We start from the raw sequence: 17,664 nt of genomic DNA on the forward strand, positions 1-17,664 counted from the left end.
CGAGGCAGAGCCTGCGGTCATTTGCGGCCCCTGGAGGGGCGAGGGGACTTCCCCAAGATTTCCTGGCCAACGAGGTGCAGCGACCTCGGCCGCCCCGAGCCGGGCTCCCCCTCCTCACGCGCACTTCGGGGCGCCCTCGGCCTCCGTCACCCCTGCTTTCCGTCTTTCCTAAAGCCGCTGTCACCGCGAGCTCGGGAACCCCCACGTGGCCCCGCAGAGTGGCCGGAGCGGCCCCGTCGGCTGTCCTTGGGAAGCCGGTCCGGGAGGGGGGCGGCGCCGGGGCAGGAGAGCTGGCCCTGGTCCAGGAGGGGGGCGGCGCCGGGCCGGGGAGGAGGGGGACGCCAGGGAGGAGGGGGACGCCGGGGTTCCGGGGCTCGGCGTTGGACGTCTCCCGGACCTCTCGGGTGCTCCCCTTTAGCCCAAACCGCTGACTTCAGCTCCGCGGCTGCCGCTAGGACGCCCAGGGGGTAGACGGCGGGACACCCGGGCCCCACAGGTACAGGTGGAGGGGGAGGGAGGGGGGAGGGGGGAGGGGGGAGGAGGGGAAAGGGAGGGAGAGAGAAAAGGGGGGTGGGGAGGGGGAAGGGGGAGGGCGAGTAGAGGAGGAAAAAGGGAGCGGAGAGGCGGCGGGGAGAGCGTTATTCCCATGCAAGGCGGACTGGGGGGGTTGGGGGGGTTCTTGATTTTCTTCCTTCTCCACTTCCGATCGCAGCCACAGCGGCGGCGGCAGCCACCGGGAGCTCGGCTCTCCGGCCGCTGCGGGACTCGGCAGCCCCCGGGCCCACCGCCCAGGGCGCCCCACCGCCGGACGCGAGGAGCGCGCGGGCCGCTCGCGGAGCCCAGGGCGGGGAAGGTAGGCAAGCGGCGGAGAGCGGCGGCAGGGCACGGGAGAGCGTCTCCCCCGGCGGCACGCTCCCCGAGGGGCCAGGAGCGCGGGGCGCCGAGCCCCGGGCACCTCCCAGCGCCACCGGAGCGGAGGCGAGCGCAGAGCCCAGCCCGGCAGCCGCCGCTCGGCCCCTAAGGCGCTTCCCCGCTCCGCGTCCGGCGCTGACAGCCGGCGCAAGCCCCGAAGCCGCGGCTGGACAGCGGCGCGGCCCCGGGCCCCGGGGCACTGCCCGTGGGGCGCACGGGCCGGGGGGGGGGAGGGGGACGCCCATGGGGCCCCGGCGGGGGCACTCGGGCGAAGTGCGTGCCTCCCGGTGCCCGGCGCGCCCCAGTCCCCGCCATGCTTTCCCCGCCCCGGAGGAACCGGACCCTGTACCCGCCGCTGCTGCTCCTGCAGCTGCAGCTGCCCGCGGCGGGGGCCGGCGGGGCCGGCCGGGGGCCCCCGGGGCCGGCGCACATAGTCACGGGCAGCCTGCTGGCGCTGCTCATCCTGTGGACGTTGCTGGGGAACGTGCTGGTGTGCGCGGCCATCGTCCGCTACCGGCACCTGCGCTCCAAGGTGACCAACCTCTTCATCGTGTCTCTGGCCGCGTCCGACCTGCTGGTGGCGCTCCTGGTCATGCCCTGGAAGGCGGCGGCCGAGGTGGCGGGCTACTGGCCCTTCGGGGCCTTCTGCGACGTCTGGGTGGCCTTTGACATCATGTGCTCCACCGCCTCCATCCTCAACCTGTGCGTCATCAGCGTGGACCGCTACTGGGCCATCTCCAGCCCCTTCCGCTACGAGCGCAAGATGACCCCGAGGGTGGCCCTGGTCATGGTGGGCGCGGCCTGGGCCCTGTCCGTCCTCATCTCGTTCATCCCCGTGCAGCTCAACTGGCACAAAGAGCGGGGCGGGTGGGCCACAGACCGGTCCCCGCCCCCGCCCTCCGGCAATGCGACCCCCGGGGGGGAGGGGCCCCGGGACTGCGACTCCAGTCTCAACAGGACGTACGCCATCTCCTCGTCCCTGGTCAGCTTCTACATCCCGGTGGCCATCATGATCGTGACCTACACGAGGATCTACCGCATCGCCCAGGTGCAGATCCGCCGGATCTCCTCGCTGGAGAGGGCCGCGGAGCACGCCCAGAGCTGCCGGAGCAGCCGCGCCGCCTGCCAGCAGCACAGCAGCCTCAAGACCTCCATCAAGAAGGAGACCAAAGTCCTCAAGACCCTGTCGGTGATCATGGGGGTCTTCGTCTGCTGCTGGCTGCCGTTCTTCATCCTCAACTGCATGGTTCCTTTCTGCGACAGGCCCGGGGACCCCCGAGCCGGCTTCCCCTGCGTGAGCGAGACCGTCTTTGACGTCTTCGTGTGGTTCGGCTGGGCCAACTCGTCCCTCAACCCCGTCATCTACGCCTTCAACGCCGACTTCCGCAAGGTGTTCGCCAGGCTGCTGGGCTGCGGCCGCTTCTGTGCCGGGACCCCGGTGGAGACGGTGAACGTCAGCAACGAGCTCATCTCCTACCACCAGGCCACGGGGCTCCCCAAGGAGACGGCCAGCGCCTGGGTCCACATGATCCCCAACGCCGTGGACTCTGGCAGCGGCCACGAGGCCGGGCCCTTCGCCAGGATGGCCCCCATCTCCCAGACTTCCCCCCATCCTGACCTGGCCACCGCTTCAGCCTGCGAGCTGGACTGCGGAGGGGAGATCTCCCTGGACAGAATCACGCCCTCCACTCCAAACGGCTTACATTAAACTGGCATCTGCGCTGGGAGCGGGGCACATAAACCCAAAGGCACACCTGCTGCCGGGCTTGGCCAGGTGACCCGTGCCCTCTCTGGGTTTCCCTCTGGGGTCTGGAGCGCTCAGCCGTGGAAGTGAAGGGGGGAACTTCGGCCCCTCCATCTTGTTTCTTCAGCATCAGGGAGGACATGAAAGCACGCTTTTCCCAAACTGTGTTTCCATTGGTTTTAAAACACCAGAGACCGAGATGGAGTGGGGTGATTTGCCTCCGAGTCCCCGGCTGTTCTGCTGTGTTAGTGCAATCTCTGGCATTTCCTTAGGGGCTGTGGGGTCCTGCCCGACTGGCTCCGAAGGACTAAGTGTACGCTATGTTGATAAGGGGTTATCTTTCCTTCATCGTCCCAATTTTCAAGGTGGGGTCCTTCCTTCCTTAGGATTCTAGGAACCAGTTTTTGTACAGTGGTTTTTTTTTTCTTAAGATGTTTTCCTTGTCCAAAAACAGCTGGCTCTTAGGTTCGCAGACAGTTCTGCCTCAAAGTTGTGCACAGGAGCGGATGATTGCTTTCAATCTGCCTCTTCATGCTATTTGCGTTTTGAGCTGGGGGCTGGCTGGATGCGAGCTCTGCCCTGTGTTATGTGTCTGTGCTATAGTTCGGAATCAGTGCTGCAAACCCACGGTAGATTTATTGTAGCAAAAGCCCATTTGCCAGGCATTGAATTTTCATTGTATTTCTATGAATTATTCCCCTGAAAAATAGTCATAATGGTGAAGATGATGTTCTAGATATATGCATTTGATTTCCCAAATTATGCTAAAACACTGCATCGAAATTAAATATGATTAAAAGAGTTCATTTGCTTTTTAATCTTGGTGAGTGTAAAAATATTGTGACTTATTAATTGCTCTTTCGAAAAAGCTTGGAAATGGGTATGCTTATAGAGGTTCAATAAAGCCTTACTGTCTTAATGGAACTTTTCCTTTGGAGCTGATGAGAATTTAAGGGCAGAGGAGGTGGACTGTGATTTCATCGGTGGAGGACATTCTCTTCCTGAGTAGGCTGCCACCTTCAATCCTTCCGTCCTTAGACTGCCTAAAGCACTGAGGAGTCAGTCACCCAGTACGTATAGGTCAGAGGGGGATTAGAACACAAGGCTTTCCTGGCTCCAAAGCTGGCTCTCCATCCACTGCCTCGAACTGTCTCTTGTGCTCGAGAATATAAAGTCCATTTAAAATAAGATAAAGGCACCAAAGGTGAGACTATATGGTATTTGAAAATCTTTCGATTGTGGTGTTTAAAAAAATTGCTCAGTGGCTTTGTTTTGCAGTGCTTTACACGGGGAAGAGACTATATTTCATCTCAGAATCATCCCGATTGAGAGCAAGTTATTATTGTGATGGATGATGAATGCAGGGGTTATTAATAGAAGGAAGTGAGATGTGAAGGGGTGCTTCCACATAAATCGCAACTTTGAATCAGTCTTCTGGAAAACAGCTAATCAATTTCTTGCCTTTTGAAAACAATTTTATTTTCAGCCTTTGAAAGTGCTACCCCTGGCTTCCTTAGTGTCGGGGACAATCCTGTTTTCTCTTCTATTGCATATATTTACTTCCAGAAAATCTTAGAATGGTAGCAGGAAGGTAGAAGGTTAGAAGAAAGAACACAGAGCATCAGAACTGGAAATAATAACTGATATTTACGTAGGAGGGACCTTAGGGATTATTTGGGCCAATCCTTTTATTTTCCCGATGAGGATCCTGAGAAATGCCATGTTCAAAGTCACAGAGAATTTGCTAGGACTGTCAGCTAGATCTCCTTATCCCAATCCAGTGGCCTTAGTGTTATAATACTTTCACAACGTCAGGACATGCTTGGGCTGATTCTATCGACTGTACTGTCTGGAGAAAAATATTATTTGGGGGATTTTTTCCTTCTGGTTGTTATGGCAAAATCTCATGCTGAGGCTCATTTCAAGATCTGGGGAAACATTTTTCTGTAGTGATGCAGAATTTGCTGCCCGAGAACTCAGCCAATCTTGCCATGAAGTTGTTAAAAAAATGAATATTGCTAAGACTGCTCCTGCAGTTAAGTGTGCCTCAGTAAGTGCATTTGTTTGTTCATTCGGCAGATATTGATCAAATGCCATTATTGCTTAGCCCAGTGTCTGATGCTATGATTGCCACTTAGTGCACCGAGTCCCCAGTATTTTATTCAGAGAATTGTTGTGATCGTTCTGCCCTGTCTATCGGGGCCGATCCTCAACCTACTCTATGATTCATAGAGCCATAGGTCTGCAAGACAACTAGAGAGGATTCTTGTTGACTCATGCCACATGGACCCCATCATCATCATCATCATCATCGTCATCCTGCCAGAATGTATGCAAGATGCTCTGGGGATGCAGAGGGAATGGGGCATGGTCCCAGGCCCAGGGAGCATGTAGTCTGTTTTAGGAGATGGGACATATACAAAGTACGTAATGGCATAAGATCTGTGCTTTTTTTAGTGTGGGGGGGCACATAGAGGATCCTGCTTGGGATCTCACAGTGACTAGTGCAGGGTCACACAAAAACACATCAGAGCTCACCAAATGAACACGTTTAGTAGATGGACAAGGTTAAGTTGCAGGTGACTTGGACAGGAGATCGCAGGGTAGGGAGGGAGCCTGGGGTTGGGACATTGGGAGACTGAAAGAATAGAATTTGGAGCAGTGGTCTTAAGCTCAAATTGCTTTTTGTTGTAAATGTTTGCATTATGATAAATTACTCCTCTAGCCCAAGTCTTGTTGATCCTATTATTTATTTATGCATTCAGGCTCCAAGTTTAAAAGTCATCTCTGACTCTTCCCTTTCTATTCTCAGTCCACCCACACAATCAGTTAGTGACTAAATTCTTAGGGTTATAATTCCCAGTGAGTCTCACAGGTACCTCTCCCTTCTCTTCTGTCCATTCCTCCACCCTAGTGTGAGCCCTCTTTACCCCCCCCCCCTGCTCTTGTAATAGCCTCAGAAAGGTCTTCCTGCTCCTAGCCTCTGACGGCCCTAACCTGTTCACCCCAGATGCAGGGGGTGAGTACGGCACTTCCTTGCTCACAAACTGTCAGTGGTTCCCAGTGATTATTTAGTGAGGCTGCTGGAGTTGGGTAGAGAGTTGGGTCTGGAGGCAGGAGGATTTGAACTCAAATCTGGCCTCAGGCACTTACTGGCTGCGGGATCCTAAGTGTAAGTCACTTTACCTCTTTTTGCCTTACCCCACAGAGAAGGAATGGCGGACCACTCCCATATCTTTGCCAAGGAAAGCTCATAGACTATAAGGTTCCCCACTCATGAAGAGTTGGATACTACCAAAATCCAGTTATTATTCAGGGCTGGGGAGGGATAAGGTGGAGGAGTTCTGAATTCATCAGAGTGGGGAAACTCAGAGGAAAAAAAAATTACCCCGTTACCCGGCCTTGTAAGGGTTGAATTATAGAGCTGGGTGCCCCCCCCCTTTTTTTCTGGCAGGAGTTCCTGTTGTTTCCCTTCAGGCCCTTTCACTTTCCAACCAAACAGGACCACTGGGCCTTCTCTGATGAGATCCTCCATGCTCCTGCTTCTCTGCGTCCCTGCAGATCACTCTCCATTTATGCCGTGTACCTCCTATCCCATTTTGACCTTTGAAGTCCTTTTCTTCCTTCCAAGCTCCTCTGGGTTGCCCCTGACTGAATTTTGCAGATTCTCCCTCGAGTTCTTTAGCTTGACCTCTCTTTCCTATCCAGATCAGTTCCCCTTCCATATGTTCATTGGGGCACACGCTACATCCTTCTGGCCTGTGGTCCTCTTAGACCATGAGCTCCTCCAATGGAGGGACTCTTTTCCTTTCCCTTTTGCATGGCTAAGACTTAACACAGTGCTAACAACTAGCGCTTAATAAATGTTTTCTGAAGTGAAGCTGAAGACAGAGGACAGGGTTACCCAGATGGTTTGGAGATGGCGAAGCTTGGGTGCAGACTGAGATTGGAGATCTCTGACAGGTACGTGGGAAAGAAGGAGAGTACGTTCCAGGTAAGGGCCAGCATTGGAACAGAGGACAGAATCTGGGGGATGAGTCCTATAGAACTCCCAAATCTTTGAGCTGGAAGGTTCCTCAGAGGCCATGAAGTCCAATTCCAACTTGAACAATCTTTTCTACAGCCTGGAAATTCTTCAGTGCTGAGGAGCCCCCCCCCCCAACCTTCTTGACAAGCCATTGCCTAAAAATTAGAATCGTCCAGAAGCGCAATCAAGAACATGGGGAATTGTAAGCTGGAGAAGAGAAGATTTGGGGGCAGGGAGGGACCCAGCAGTTGTCTTCAAGTTTTACTGGGAAGAGGGACTGGACTTGGTCTGTGGAACTCTGGGGGGCAGTTAGGCGACAGCATGACCCATGGGGACCCCTTAGTGTGGAACTTCTTTTGGTCCCCAAGTCAGCTTGCAACAAACGTGCGCCTCAGTGGGGCTGCTTGCTAGGTAGGTGACTGCTGACCTTTTAAATTCCAATAACAAATTTTATTGGCTCTAAAGAAGTCCGGCCGGGCAGGGTCCCTCTTTGTTCCAGCCACTTCTTGCTATCTTAGGATGCAGCACCCACAACGAGCGACTGCTTTCATCAAGCTGCGGGCGACCCAGGGGTTATCCAGGACACACGAGGTCCAGAAAGCACCAGATGGAAGGCCCGAGGGACGCTCTAAACTGCAGAAGGTCACACTTAGAGGGAAACAGTCCCGCCTTCAAACTCGAGACTGCTGAAAGAGGAAATGGGTTTACTTTGTGTAACATCAGAGGTGAGAAGTAGGAGCGGCGAGTCAGAGCTACAGCAAGCCAGCACAAACGGGGTGGGGATGAGCTCTCCATTATTGGCCAGAGTTAAAAAGAGCTGCGGAGATCAGTGAGGGCAGCCTTGATTCACACAATGACAGCCAATGCTTTTACTTCATTCCAGGGCCCGCAAAGTACCTCACAGATTTGTCTCCTGTGATCCTCCCAGCAGCCCTGGGAAGGAGTTGCTTTTATGATCCTCCTTTTAGAGATAAAGAAACTAAAGATCAGAGAGGTTGAATGCCTTACTCAGGATAACACAGCTAGGGAATGTCTGTGGCAGGATTAAAAAAATTTTTTTTTTTAACTTTTAAAAAATTTTTTAATAGTTTTTATTTACCATACACATGCATGGGTCATTTTACAACATTGACAATTGCCAAACCTTTTGTTCTAATTTTTCCCCTCCTTCCCCCCGCCCCAGATGACAGGCTGACCAATACATGTTCAATATGTTAAAGTATAAATTAAATACAATATATCTATACATGTCCATACAGTTATTTTGCTTAGAAAAGGAATCAGACTTTGAAATAGCATACAATTAACCTGTGAAGGAAATCCAAAATTAGGCGGACAAAAATAGAGGGATTGGGAATTCTCTGTAGTGGTTCATAGTCATCTCCCAGAGTTCTTTTGCTGGGTGTCGCTGGTTCAGTTCATTGCTGCTCTATTGGAGCTGATCTGATTCATCTCATTGTTAGAGAGGTCATGTCCATCAGAACTGATCATCATACAGTATCATTGTTGAAGTGTATAAAGATCTCCTGGTCCTGCTCCTTTCACTCAGTTGATTTAAGTCTCTCCAGGCCTCTCTGGATTCCTCCTGCTGGTCATTTCTTACAGAACAATAATATTCCATAACCTTCATATACCACAATTTATTCAGCCATTCTCCAACTGATGGGCATCCACATAGTTTCCAATTTCTGGCCACTACAAAGAGGGCCGTGTGGCAGGATTCGAACTCGGGCTTTTAGGACTCACTTCTACTTCATGTGCTGTATCATCTTGGTACCTTTAATAGGAACCTGCTCTACAGCATCACCCCAAGAAGTGGTTACCTAGTTTCTGCTTCAGTGATGGGGAATCCACCACCATAGGAGATAGTATATTCATTTTTTTGTTTAGGCAATTGGGGTTAAGTGACTTGCCCAGGGTCACACAATTAGGCAGTATTAAGTGTCTGAGGCTGGATTTTAACTTTTGAGCCAGTACTCTATCCACTGCACCATCTAGCTGTCCCTTATTCCACTTAAGATAACTGTAATTGTCACAAAATTTTTTACTTCTTTCTTTCTTTCTTTCTTTCTTCCTCTCCTTTCTTTCTTTCTTTCTTCTGTTAGGGATACTAGAGAAGTGATTCCTATATTTGATGAGAGATTGGGTCAGCTGACCTCCAAAGTCCTTTTGGACTCTGAGCTCCTCTGATTCACCTCCGAGCATTGCCTATACTCATATTCCATTTGATGTTAGATGAATCAATAAAGTTACATTATGTTTTCCTAAGGGTATGACTGTCTATGGACCTAATCCTAAAGCCCTTTTGCCCCAGGTGGTAAATGTCACTTCTTAGGAACTCAGTCCTCCTTCCATCCCATCAAATAGGCACTAATTACCTTAGAGTTGCCATCCCCATCTGACATTAGGGAAGATGACTGACCTGGACACTGTCTCTGAAGAGAAATTAATTGGTTCAAAGACAGACCAATCACCGATTTTGCCCACCACTTCCTCCAGTGCTAAGATTGCTGTTTATCCTTAAATATGTCTGCTGCTTGTCTTAGCTTCCTTCTGGCAGAACGTGTCACCGCATCCAAGAGGCCATGGTGGCGGCAGCTGCCAGGAGTATTTTTGTAATATGGGCCATTTTCTTCATTTGCTGATTTTGTTGGAGTTCGAGGCCAATTAGTGGCATTGCTGGATCAAAGCATGGTCATAGTTTGACAACTTTCTGGACAGAATTTCCAATTGCTTTCTAGATTGATTGGACCGATTCACAGCTTGTGCTAAGTTTTCAGTCATTAAATCGCTTAAACAAGTGTTCACTGAATTGGTGAGGATTAAATGAAAGTCTAGAAATAGACTTTCATATGCTAGCTGTCATTATTTCTTCAATGGAAAAGTGGACAGCAAGTAGCAACAATCACCCATTTTTCCACTGTGAGTAAATCAAGGCCACATGAGTCCCCAGACAGGATTATTGTGGGATATACAAACAGACGGGTAAAGGAGAGTTCACCTTTCCAGCACCGTCTAGCTGAGCTGTCCGTGGACACTGGATGGGTCTGCGACAGTTTTAATTGGCTGTAACTATGCTTGTTAATCAGATGCTGATGGACAACTCTGGGAATTGTGACAGCGCATGCAAGGAAGCTGGGGGGCTCCAGCTGCCTCTTCCCTTCAACTTTCACTTTCTTTTTCTTAAGGAAAAAAGGGGGCACCAGACTGTACTTAAGAGTCTGAAAGGTGTTCACAATTCTAGAGGTGGTTCACAAGCGATGACTTGGGGGCGTAGTGGACAGAGCACTAGTCCTGGAGTCAGAGACTTGAGTCTGGGATCCTACTTCAGATATTATTGACTGTATGATATTGGACAAATCATTTACCTGACAGCTACTTCAGTTTCTTTTTCTGTAAAATGGGGATAGGCCCAGGACTTTCTTTCAAGAATATAGATTATAGGGGTACATGACTATAATTAGCAGTGTTGGGAAAATATATCCAACGTGGCAGTCAAACCATTCATTCAATAAATACGGGTTGACTATTGTGTGAGGTCCTGTGCAGGATGCCAACATCGATACTGGCACCGAGCATGGTTGGAAATAATTTATCTTGCTTGTGGTTTGATTTCTAGGACTGATTCAAGCCAAACAGCATATTGGCTACAACAGTGAATATATTATTTTTTCCAGCAATTAAGAAATAGCCAAGATTATTACAGATCTTTTTTTTTATTATTTAATAATTTTTATTTACCAGATATATGCATGGGTAATTTTACAGCATTGACAATTGCCAAACTTTTTGTTCTAATTTTTCCCCTCTTTCCCCTCCCCGCAGATGGCAGGTTGACCAATACACGTTAAATATGTTAAAGTATAAATGAAATACACCATATGTATACATGTCCAAACAGTTGTTTTGTTGTACAAAAAGAATTGGACTTTGAAACAGTGTACAATTAGCCTGTGAAGGAAATCCAAAATGCAGACGGACAAAATTAGAGGGATTGGGAATTCTATGTAGTGGTTCATAGTCCTCTTCCAGAGTTCTTACGCTGATATAGCTGGTCCAGTTACAGATCTTTTGATAGCTAAAAACATTCTTTTGCCAACCAAAAATAATTGAGAGCTGTTCATTCCCTGGCGTTCACCTTTTTCAGAACTGTACATAAATTCAATGAAGATTTATTAAATATGTGAAAATATACTAGTGATGAGGATACACGGAAAAGATAGTCTCTATCCTTGGAGAGTTTTTTTATTTAATAGGGGGAAATAATATTCAATAGTTAGTGAGCTAGAAATATATAATAAAAAAGGAGCTAGCCAGGCAGAGGGTTGTTAAAAAAAATTTAATAAGGGAGAGAAAACTATCTGGGAGGAATTGAAGGAAGTGGAAAGTCAGCTGGGTTTGAAGTGGCGATAGGGATGCTCGCTAATATTATTTATTTCAACTTAAACAAAACATTGAAAGTCCTCTCTCTGTCAGATTTTATTATGTTAAGAGATTTCTGTAATATTTTGACTGATAGAAGGGCTCAAGCAATTGCTTTAAGAGATTGACTTCCAACCTCTGTTCAGTTGATGTTGCTATTGAAAATAAACATTGTACTGGCCAACACCATCTAGGAACTGGTTTTCAACACAAATCTTGTTCCCCCTCCAAATGGAGGGAATTCAAAGTACATTTTAAGCACCTTTAAAGTCAACCATACTGATTAGTGTTGATGTTGGGAAATTTGTATAAAACTCATAGATTCCAGCCTGCCTTCATCATTAGTATTTTTTAATTGTTATATTTAAAGGGAATTTGTAATATTCCCCCTTCCCTCAGCTTGAAAAGACCCTAATACAGTCGCTTCACATAAACTAGATACATAGTATTTTATATTTTTCACTGGAGAAATCACTGATTTTATTAGTTTCTATGCACAGAGATGCAGATATTACCTGTATGATCTTGGGCAAGATGATCACTTAACCTTGTTTGCCTCAGTTTCCTTATTTGTAAAATCAGCCAAAGAAGAAAAAGGCAAACCACTCCAGTATCTGCCAAGAAAACCTTAAATGGAGTCACAGAGAGTTGGATGTGACTGAAAATGAACAACAAAAGTGCGTAGAGAGCAGAAAAATTGGAGAAAAACAATTCAGGTAGAAGAAATGTCATTTCTTGGGGAGGGAATGTTACAGCATGGTGGGGAGAAAAACTTGAATTTGGACTCGGAAGATCTGGGTCCCAGTTATGACTTTCACACTTACTGGTTTAGATGAGAGGGCAATTCTCTTCCTTTGCTGAGCCCTCGTTCCCTCATCAGGCAAAAAGGGGAAGTACAGTCTGGTGTTTCAGTGAAGCCTTGGGAGGCGAGAGGATGGAATGACCTCAAACTCGGTCTCCGTGAGCATTATTATTATTTCTCTTGAATTAAAGCAAGTGCTTATTTGCTAAGTGGCAGTTAATAATAGTGTGTCAAAAAAAAAAAGAGACAAGAGGAAGAAACGGAATAGAAATAAATAAAAGCAGTTGAAAACAAACAAAAAGACTATCAGAAGGGCTAGAAAATAAAGGACTCCTCCTCTCTAGTGCTTTTTCTCACTGGTCTTTCTCCCTTTCTTGTCAGTTTTTTTTTCTCCTTTCATTTTCTCTTCTCCATTTTCACAGCCTCTGTTCAAATTCAGGCTCTCACCAGCTTTGACCTGGACCATGGCCATCCTCTGCTGGGATAACAAAATAATGTCCCAAGCACAGCACACTGTTACCCTATTCCCACCCCCATTCAAAGGCTTTGGAGTTTTCTCTGTCACCTACAGGAACAAGTCTACAGGGATTGTCAGGGAAGTTCCCTAATCAATGAGAGGAACTTACAATGGGATAAATCTTGATTTTGGACTTAGGTTGTATCTTTCAATGGAGGATGTCCCTGTGAAACTGGGGGGGGGGAAGGAAAATCAATCCACAGAAAATATTACATTAGCTAGTAGACTAACCATCATTTATACCATTCTTTGGCTAGCAGCTCTCCTTCTGAAGAGACTAGAAACCACATCTAACCATACATGGAAGAAAAATGGCAGAATTTAGGGTTAGTGCTAAGTATTTAAGGTAAGAAAATTTAGCTTTAGGAGATATCTTAAAGATTATTGAATTAATTGGAAGGAATTGATGGCCTCAGGGAGGAAATCCCTTGTCCAAAGCCACACAGCCACACAGAGCTGCCCACATCTTCAGACTCGAAATCGGGTGCTTGCCCGTGATTGCACGCAAGCACACACAAGGTTAAAGCTGAGGCACCTTAGGGATCTCAGAATACTGTTATTCAGTGCATAAAACCACAAACTACAGAGGATTACATAGGAAACTGATTATGCTGAAATATAGTCACCAAATGGTCATATTTTTTAAAAAATCGAGTTCACAGACTGAAGGTCAAGAACCTCTAATTTGCCTGCCCGTATTTCCTCTGGAACTAGGAGGGATCAAGGAGTCCATCTGACTCACTGAAATAAAATTCGCTCAAAACTTAAGACATCCCCCTTGTGATGTCATCGATCTTCTTGGAGAAGGAAGGACAAATAACAAAGCAAAAAGTCAGTCAACATTTATTAAGTGCCTACTGCATGCCAAGCATTGTGCCAAGCAGAGGGATACAAAGAAAGGAAGAAGATATGCTTGGATTCAAGGAGAAGGAGGAGACAGCTCACAAACCTTTGTGGACAAATAAGACAAATCCAGGACAAATTGGCGGCTGGAACCAGAGGGAAGGCATTAGATTTAAGAGGGATCTGGGAGAGCTTCTCTCTAGAAGGTGGGATCGTAGTTGGGACTTGATGGAAATCTGGGAATGTGGTAGGAACAGAGGAGGAAGAGAAGCTTTGAGAGACAGCCAGGGAAAACCCCCAGGGTTGGGAAATGGAGGGTCTTTGGGGAAGAGCAGCAAGGGTCCATGGGTGAGGGATGAGGCAGAAGGAGATTAGGAAAGGCTTGAAAGGCCAAACAGGATTTTTTTAGTTGCTCCAGGAGGGGCTAGGGAGACCCTGGCATTTCTTGAGCGTGTGAGTGAGTGTATCGAACTTGCACTTCCGGAAGCCCAGTTTGGCAGCCGAGTGGAGAATAATCTGGAGATTTTAAGGCGGGAAGATGGAACCACAGACTACTGTGATCACCCAGGCTTGGGTTGATGGAGACTCGCTCCAGGCCAGAGGAGAGAAGGAAGCACCCAGGGGAGACGCTGAGAAGGCAGAAGTGACTGCGCTTGCACTGGGGAGGGAGGGCTGGAAAGGGAGCTCGCTGTGATCCCTGGCCCCTAGGCTTGAGCCTGGCGGACTGGGAAGATGGCAGTACTCCCACAGTCATGGGGAGGGTGGGGGAAGCCGGGCAGGAGGGGAGGCGAAGGTGGCAGATTTCTTTGGGATGCCCACAGACACCCGGTTTGCAGCATCTGGAGATGGGAGAGTAGTTAGGAGGGAGCCGGGACCCGACAAATCAATCTGAGAATCCTCTGCCCAGAGACATTAGTGAAAATGGATACACTGAACACCGGGGAGGGCTGAAGGAAGAGAGAGATCCAGGGCATCTCAACCAAGAAAGGGAAAGAACACTAGCTCATCCTACAGAGGAGGAAACTGAGGCAGTTACCCAACTTGCCCAGAGTCACACAACCTGAGGCCGGATATGAATTCAGGCCCTCTGGACTCCAAGTCTGTCCACTGTGGCGCCTGCTGCCCGCAGAGGCGACCCCTCAAATGTCATCCTGCTCGTGATCTTAGCCCACCCTTATCGGCTCCCCACAGGGCGGCTGATCCCTCCAGACTCTTGGGACTTGTTTTTTTAAACATTTATACTCAGCCCACAAACATTCAGGTAGCACCTTATGGCCGGAGCCCCGTGAGTGCAAGCACAAGAACCAGTCATTGGCCCCATTTCCGGGAGCTAAGCCATCCTAGCGCCTCTCATGCTGGTGTTCTGAGCACCGGAAATGACCGAGGCCCCAAAGGGTCCAGTCCCTAGGCCTGCCTCCTGAGCTGCTCAGTCTTGGGGCGATTTCAAAAGAGCGTGTGCCTTGTGGCGTTGTCTGCACGCCAGCACGGGTCACAGAAGGGGGAAGGGGAAGTGTCTCCCTCTGTCCCCAGAGGGCTGGAGGTTGCCTCATATCCCCCTTATTTCACAGATGAGGAAAGCGGGCTCCAGGAGGCTAAAAGGCCTCCCCAAAGTCCGACAATTGCCAGTAGGAGGGCCGGGGCGTGAGGGGAGGCTCTGTGGATGAGGGTTAGACCTTTCCTGCTTGGCCCCCAGCAGGCCGCAGCAGACTTCCGACAGAGCTCGGTCATAGGGAGAAAGGAAGTCCGGGGGAGGCAAGCCAAAGACCGTCCCATGGCACGCAAGAGCCAGACACGGCTTGTGCCCCCCCCCCCATTCTGGCCTGACTACTTCCTTACTGGTGACGTGGTGCAAAACTGGAGTCCCCGAGTGGGGGGGGGAGGGGGGGGGGCTCCTCCGTTGCTATGGCTGCAGGCCCTGCATATGTCTTACTCCAGGTTGCAATCAGGGGCTGATTTACCATAAAGTGCTGACCCTTACGGTACCTGGCCGCTTACACAACCATTCCTCCTCCCTCTTGTCCTGTAAGAGGTGGCTCATGGGGCCCATTTGTAAGGCTTCCACGTGACTAAGCTCATGACACTAAAAAAGGAAGAGAAAGGCTTCAGGTCTGGGCCCTGGGACTGACATGGCGGGACTCCCGCTCCGCTCTGGGCCCGTCATGGACTGTCGTCCCTGAAGCAAGAGCAGAGACAGCGGCCGGCAGGCGGGCAGATGCCATGCGCTCCCCGAGCCAAGCGTCTCCTTTGTGTCACTGCCAGTTAAAGATGCTTCTGTGTTTGCTAACGCTGTTAGTGAATGGCGGTTTAAAAAACCTGGAAACCTTCCATAAGCTCATTCGCAAGGCAGCCAGACTGACAGTGGAGTGGCTAGAACGCTGGGCCTGGGGACAAACCCCGGGCTCAGACTCCCCTAGCTCATGTAACCCGGGGCTGTCTGCAGCAGATACTGTGAAACGGACAGGACAGCAGCAGTGACTCGCTGGGCCGGTCAAGATGAAATGAGAAAAATCTTTGTCAAGTGCTCAGCAGCGTCTGCTCTATAACTATGGCTTAAAAAAAAGTTTTTTCCCTTTTCTCCCTCCCTCCCTTCTGCTCCATCTAAGCCTTCTCTTCTATTTCTCTGGTTCTTAAGGCTATATGACAGCCTTGCGAGTTTGGTAGTCCAAATATTTTTTCTATAACATTTTGTCTTTCCAAATACATGCAGAGATAGTTTTCCACGTCCTCCTTTGCAAAACCTTGTCCTCTCTTTCCCCTCCCCAAGACAGCAAGCAATCCAATATGGGTCAAACATATGTCATTCTTCTAAACATATTTCCGGATTTATCAGAGCAAAGATTTTTATAGAGGAGGAGGCTGGCAGGGCTTAGAGAGCTTAGAACATCATCCAAAGTCTCACTGCTCACTATCAGCCAGACTGGCAGTCCTTGCCTTGAACGTAGGTCTCCGGACTCCAAGTTTATGGCTCTCTCTCTTGCACAAGATAAAGGCCCTGCCCCCTTGGAGCCGGCGAAGAACAGGGAAGAAAAGGTCTCTACATAGAGCCCTGGGACAAAAATCAAACCTAGGAAGGAAACTGGAGAAACAGGAGAAAACACAGAGATTCTCAGGAGGCAAAGATCAGCTCTGATGTTGGTGAGAGAAAAGAGAAAGGTGCCGGAGGAGGAGAGGGAAGTTTCTGGAGAAAGGATTTGCAGGGGAGGTGTGCTAGATGCCATAGTGGCTAGAGGGCCGCACTGGTAGTGAGCAAGACCAGGGCCTGAATCTTGCTCTGGCTAGCTACTAGCTGTGGACGTGTCCCTTACAGCTCCTTCCATCCTAAATGTGGGAAGAATAGCCCCTAGCCTGCAGGGTGGGCGAGAGAATCAGATGAAATAATTTTAGAAATAAATTGTAAAGTACTACGTAAATATGATGTGGAGGAGGAGGAGGAGAAAAGGAGGAAGAAGTCTTACAGCATGGAGAAGCAGCGTTTTAGGAGCTAGAAGAGCTTTCTGCTCATTATCTGTCTTGTTCTTCTAGATCAGTTGCTCTAAGGCAGGAAAGACAACTATCATCCCAGTTCCCTTAACTACTCTTTTGTACTCGAGATCCTACAGTGGATATTCTCCAGCTCATCTCCACCATGCCTAGCCTCACTTCTCTGTGGTCTCTTCTCACTATTAAAGTCTCTTAAAACCCTTAATTTCCTCTGAGGGCTCTGCCCGTACCCCACCTCTCATGTGAAGCCTTTGTAGAGCCCCTTCCCCCAGCTGCCCCCTTGAATCCTGTGGTTGTTCTTCAGTGGTTTCACTCAGGCCCAATTCTTCATGACCCCATTTGGAGTTTTCTTGGCAAAGATCCTATAACTCTTTGCTAGTGCTTTCTCCAAATCATTTTATAGAGGAGGAAACTGTCCTCCTCCAATCAGAGGAGCCTCTCTCTAAGTCTGACCTCTCAGAGTTCACTGATAATGGTAAGCTGGAACACCTGTTTGTTCCTTCAGTTTTTAGGGATGAAGTTCATCTGGATCAGATGATTTGAACTCATTAGAGGCAGCTAAATGCTTCCCTATTATCTCTTTACTTATCTTGGTTATCAAGTCCCATTTTTGTTCTTTCCTTTCTCATCCAAAGATTTAGGGTTAGAAAAACAAGAAAAATGGGTCGAGTGGCTCTACCTTGTCTCCTCTCTCTCTCTTCAGTTATTCTCATTCCACTCAAAAGATTCTATCTAACCTTTCTTTGATCTTCCTTGATTCCTTAATTTGGGATATATCAAATTAGCAGGAACAATAAAAAATCAAATGGAGATATCTTTACGTAGCTGGAAATACGGAAGCCCAAAAGGCAGATTTTGGTTTGGGAGTTATGTTTAAGCTATAAAAGCCAATGAATTTTAAGAGATCGGGGCAGCTA

At 48.9% G+C, this 17,664-nt stretch overlaps 1 protein-coding gene across 1 annotated transcript; it reads left to right on the top strand.

Moving 5' to 3' along the window:
* Window positions 1-870: 870 nt before the first annotated feature.
* Window positions 871-3,474, top strand: DRD5 (dopamine receptor D5). The gene has a single exon (XM_074273777.1). It carries the CDS (start codon window positions 1,226-1,228, stop codon window positions 2,618-2,620), a length of 1,395 nt encoding a protein of 464 aa, XP_074129878.1. The 5' UTR covers window positions 871-1,225; the 3' UTR covers window positions 2,621-3,474.
* Window positions 3,475-17,664: the final 14,190 nt, after the last annotated feature.

Source organism: Sminthopsis crassicaudata, chromosome 6 (assembly GCF_048593235.1).
Source record: "Sminthopsis crassicaudata isolate SCR6 chromosome 6, ASM4859323v1, whole genome shotgun sequence".
NCBI lineage: Eukaryota > Metazoa > Chordata > Mammalia > Dasyuromorphia > Dasyuridae > Sminthopsis > Sminthopsis crassicaudata.

Bases quoted from the DNA above. Each gene is read 5' to 3' on its own strand.
- DRD5 (XM_074273777.1), top strand. From the start codon at position 1,226: ATGCTTTCCCCGCCCCGGAGGAACCGGACCCTGTACCCGCCGCTGCTG.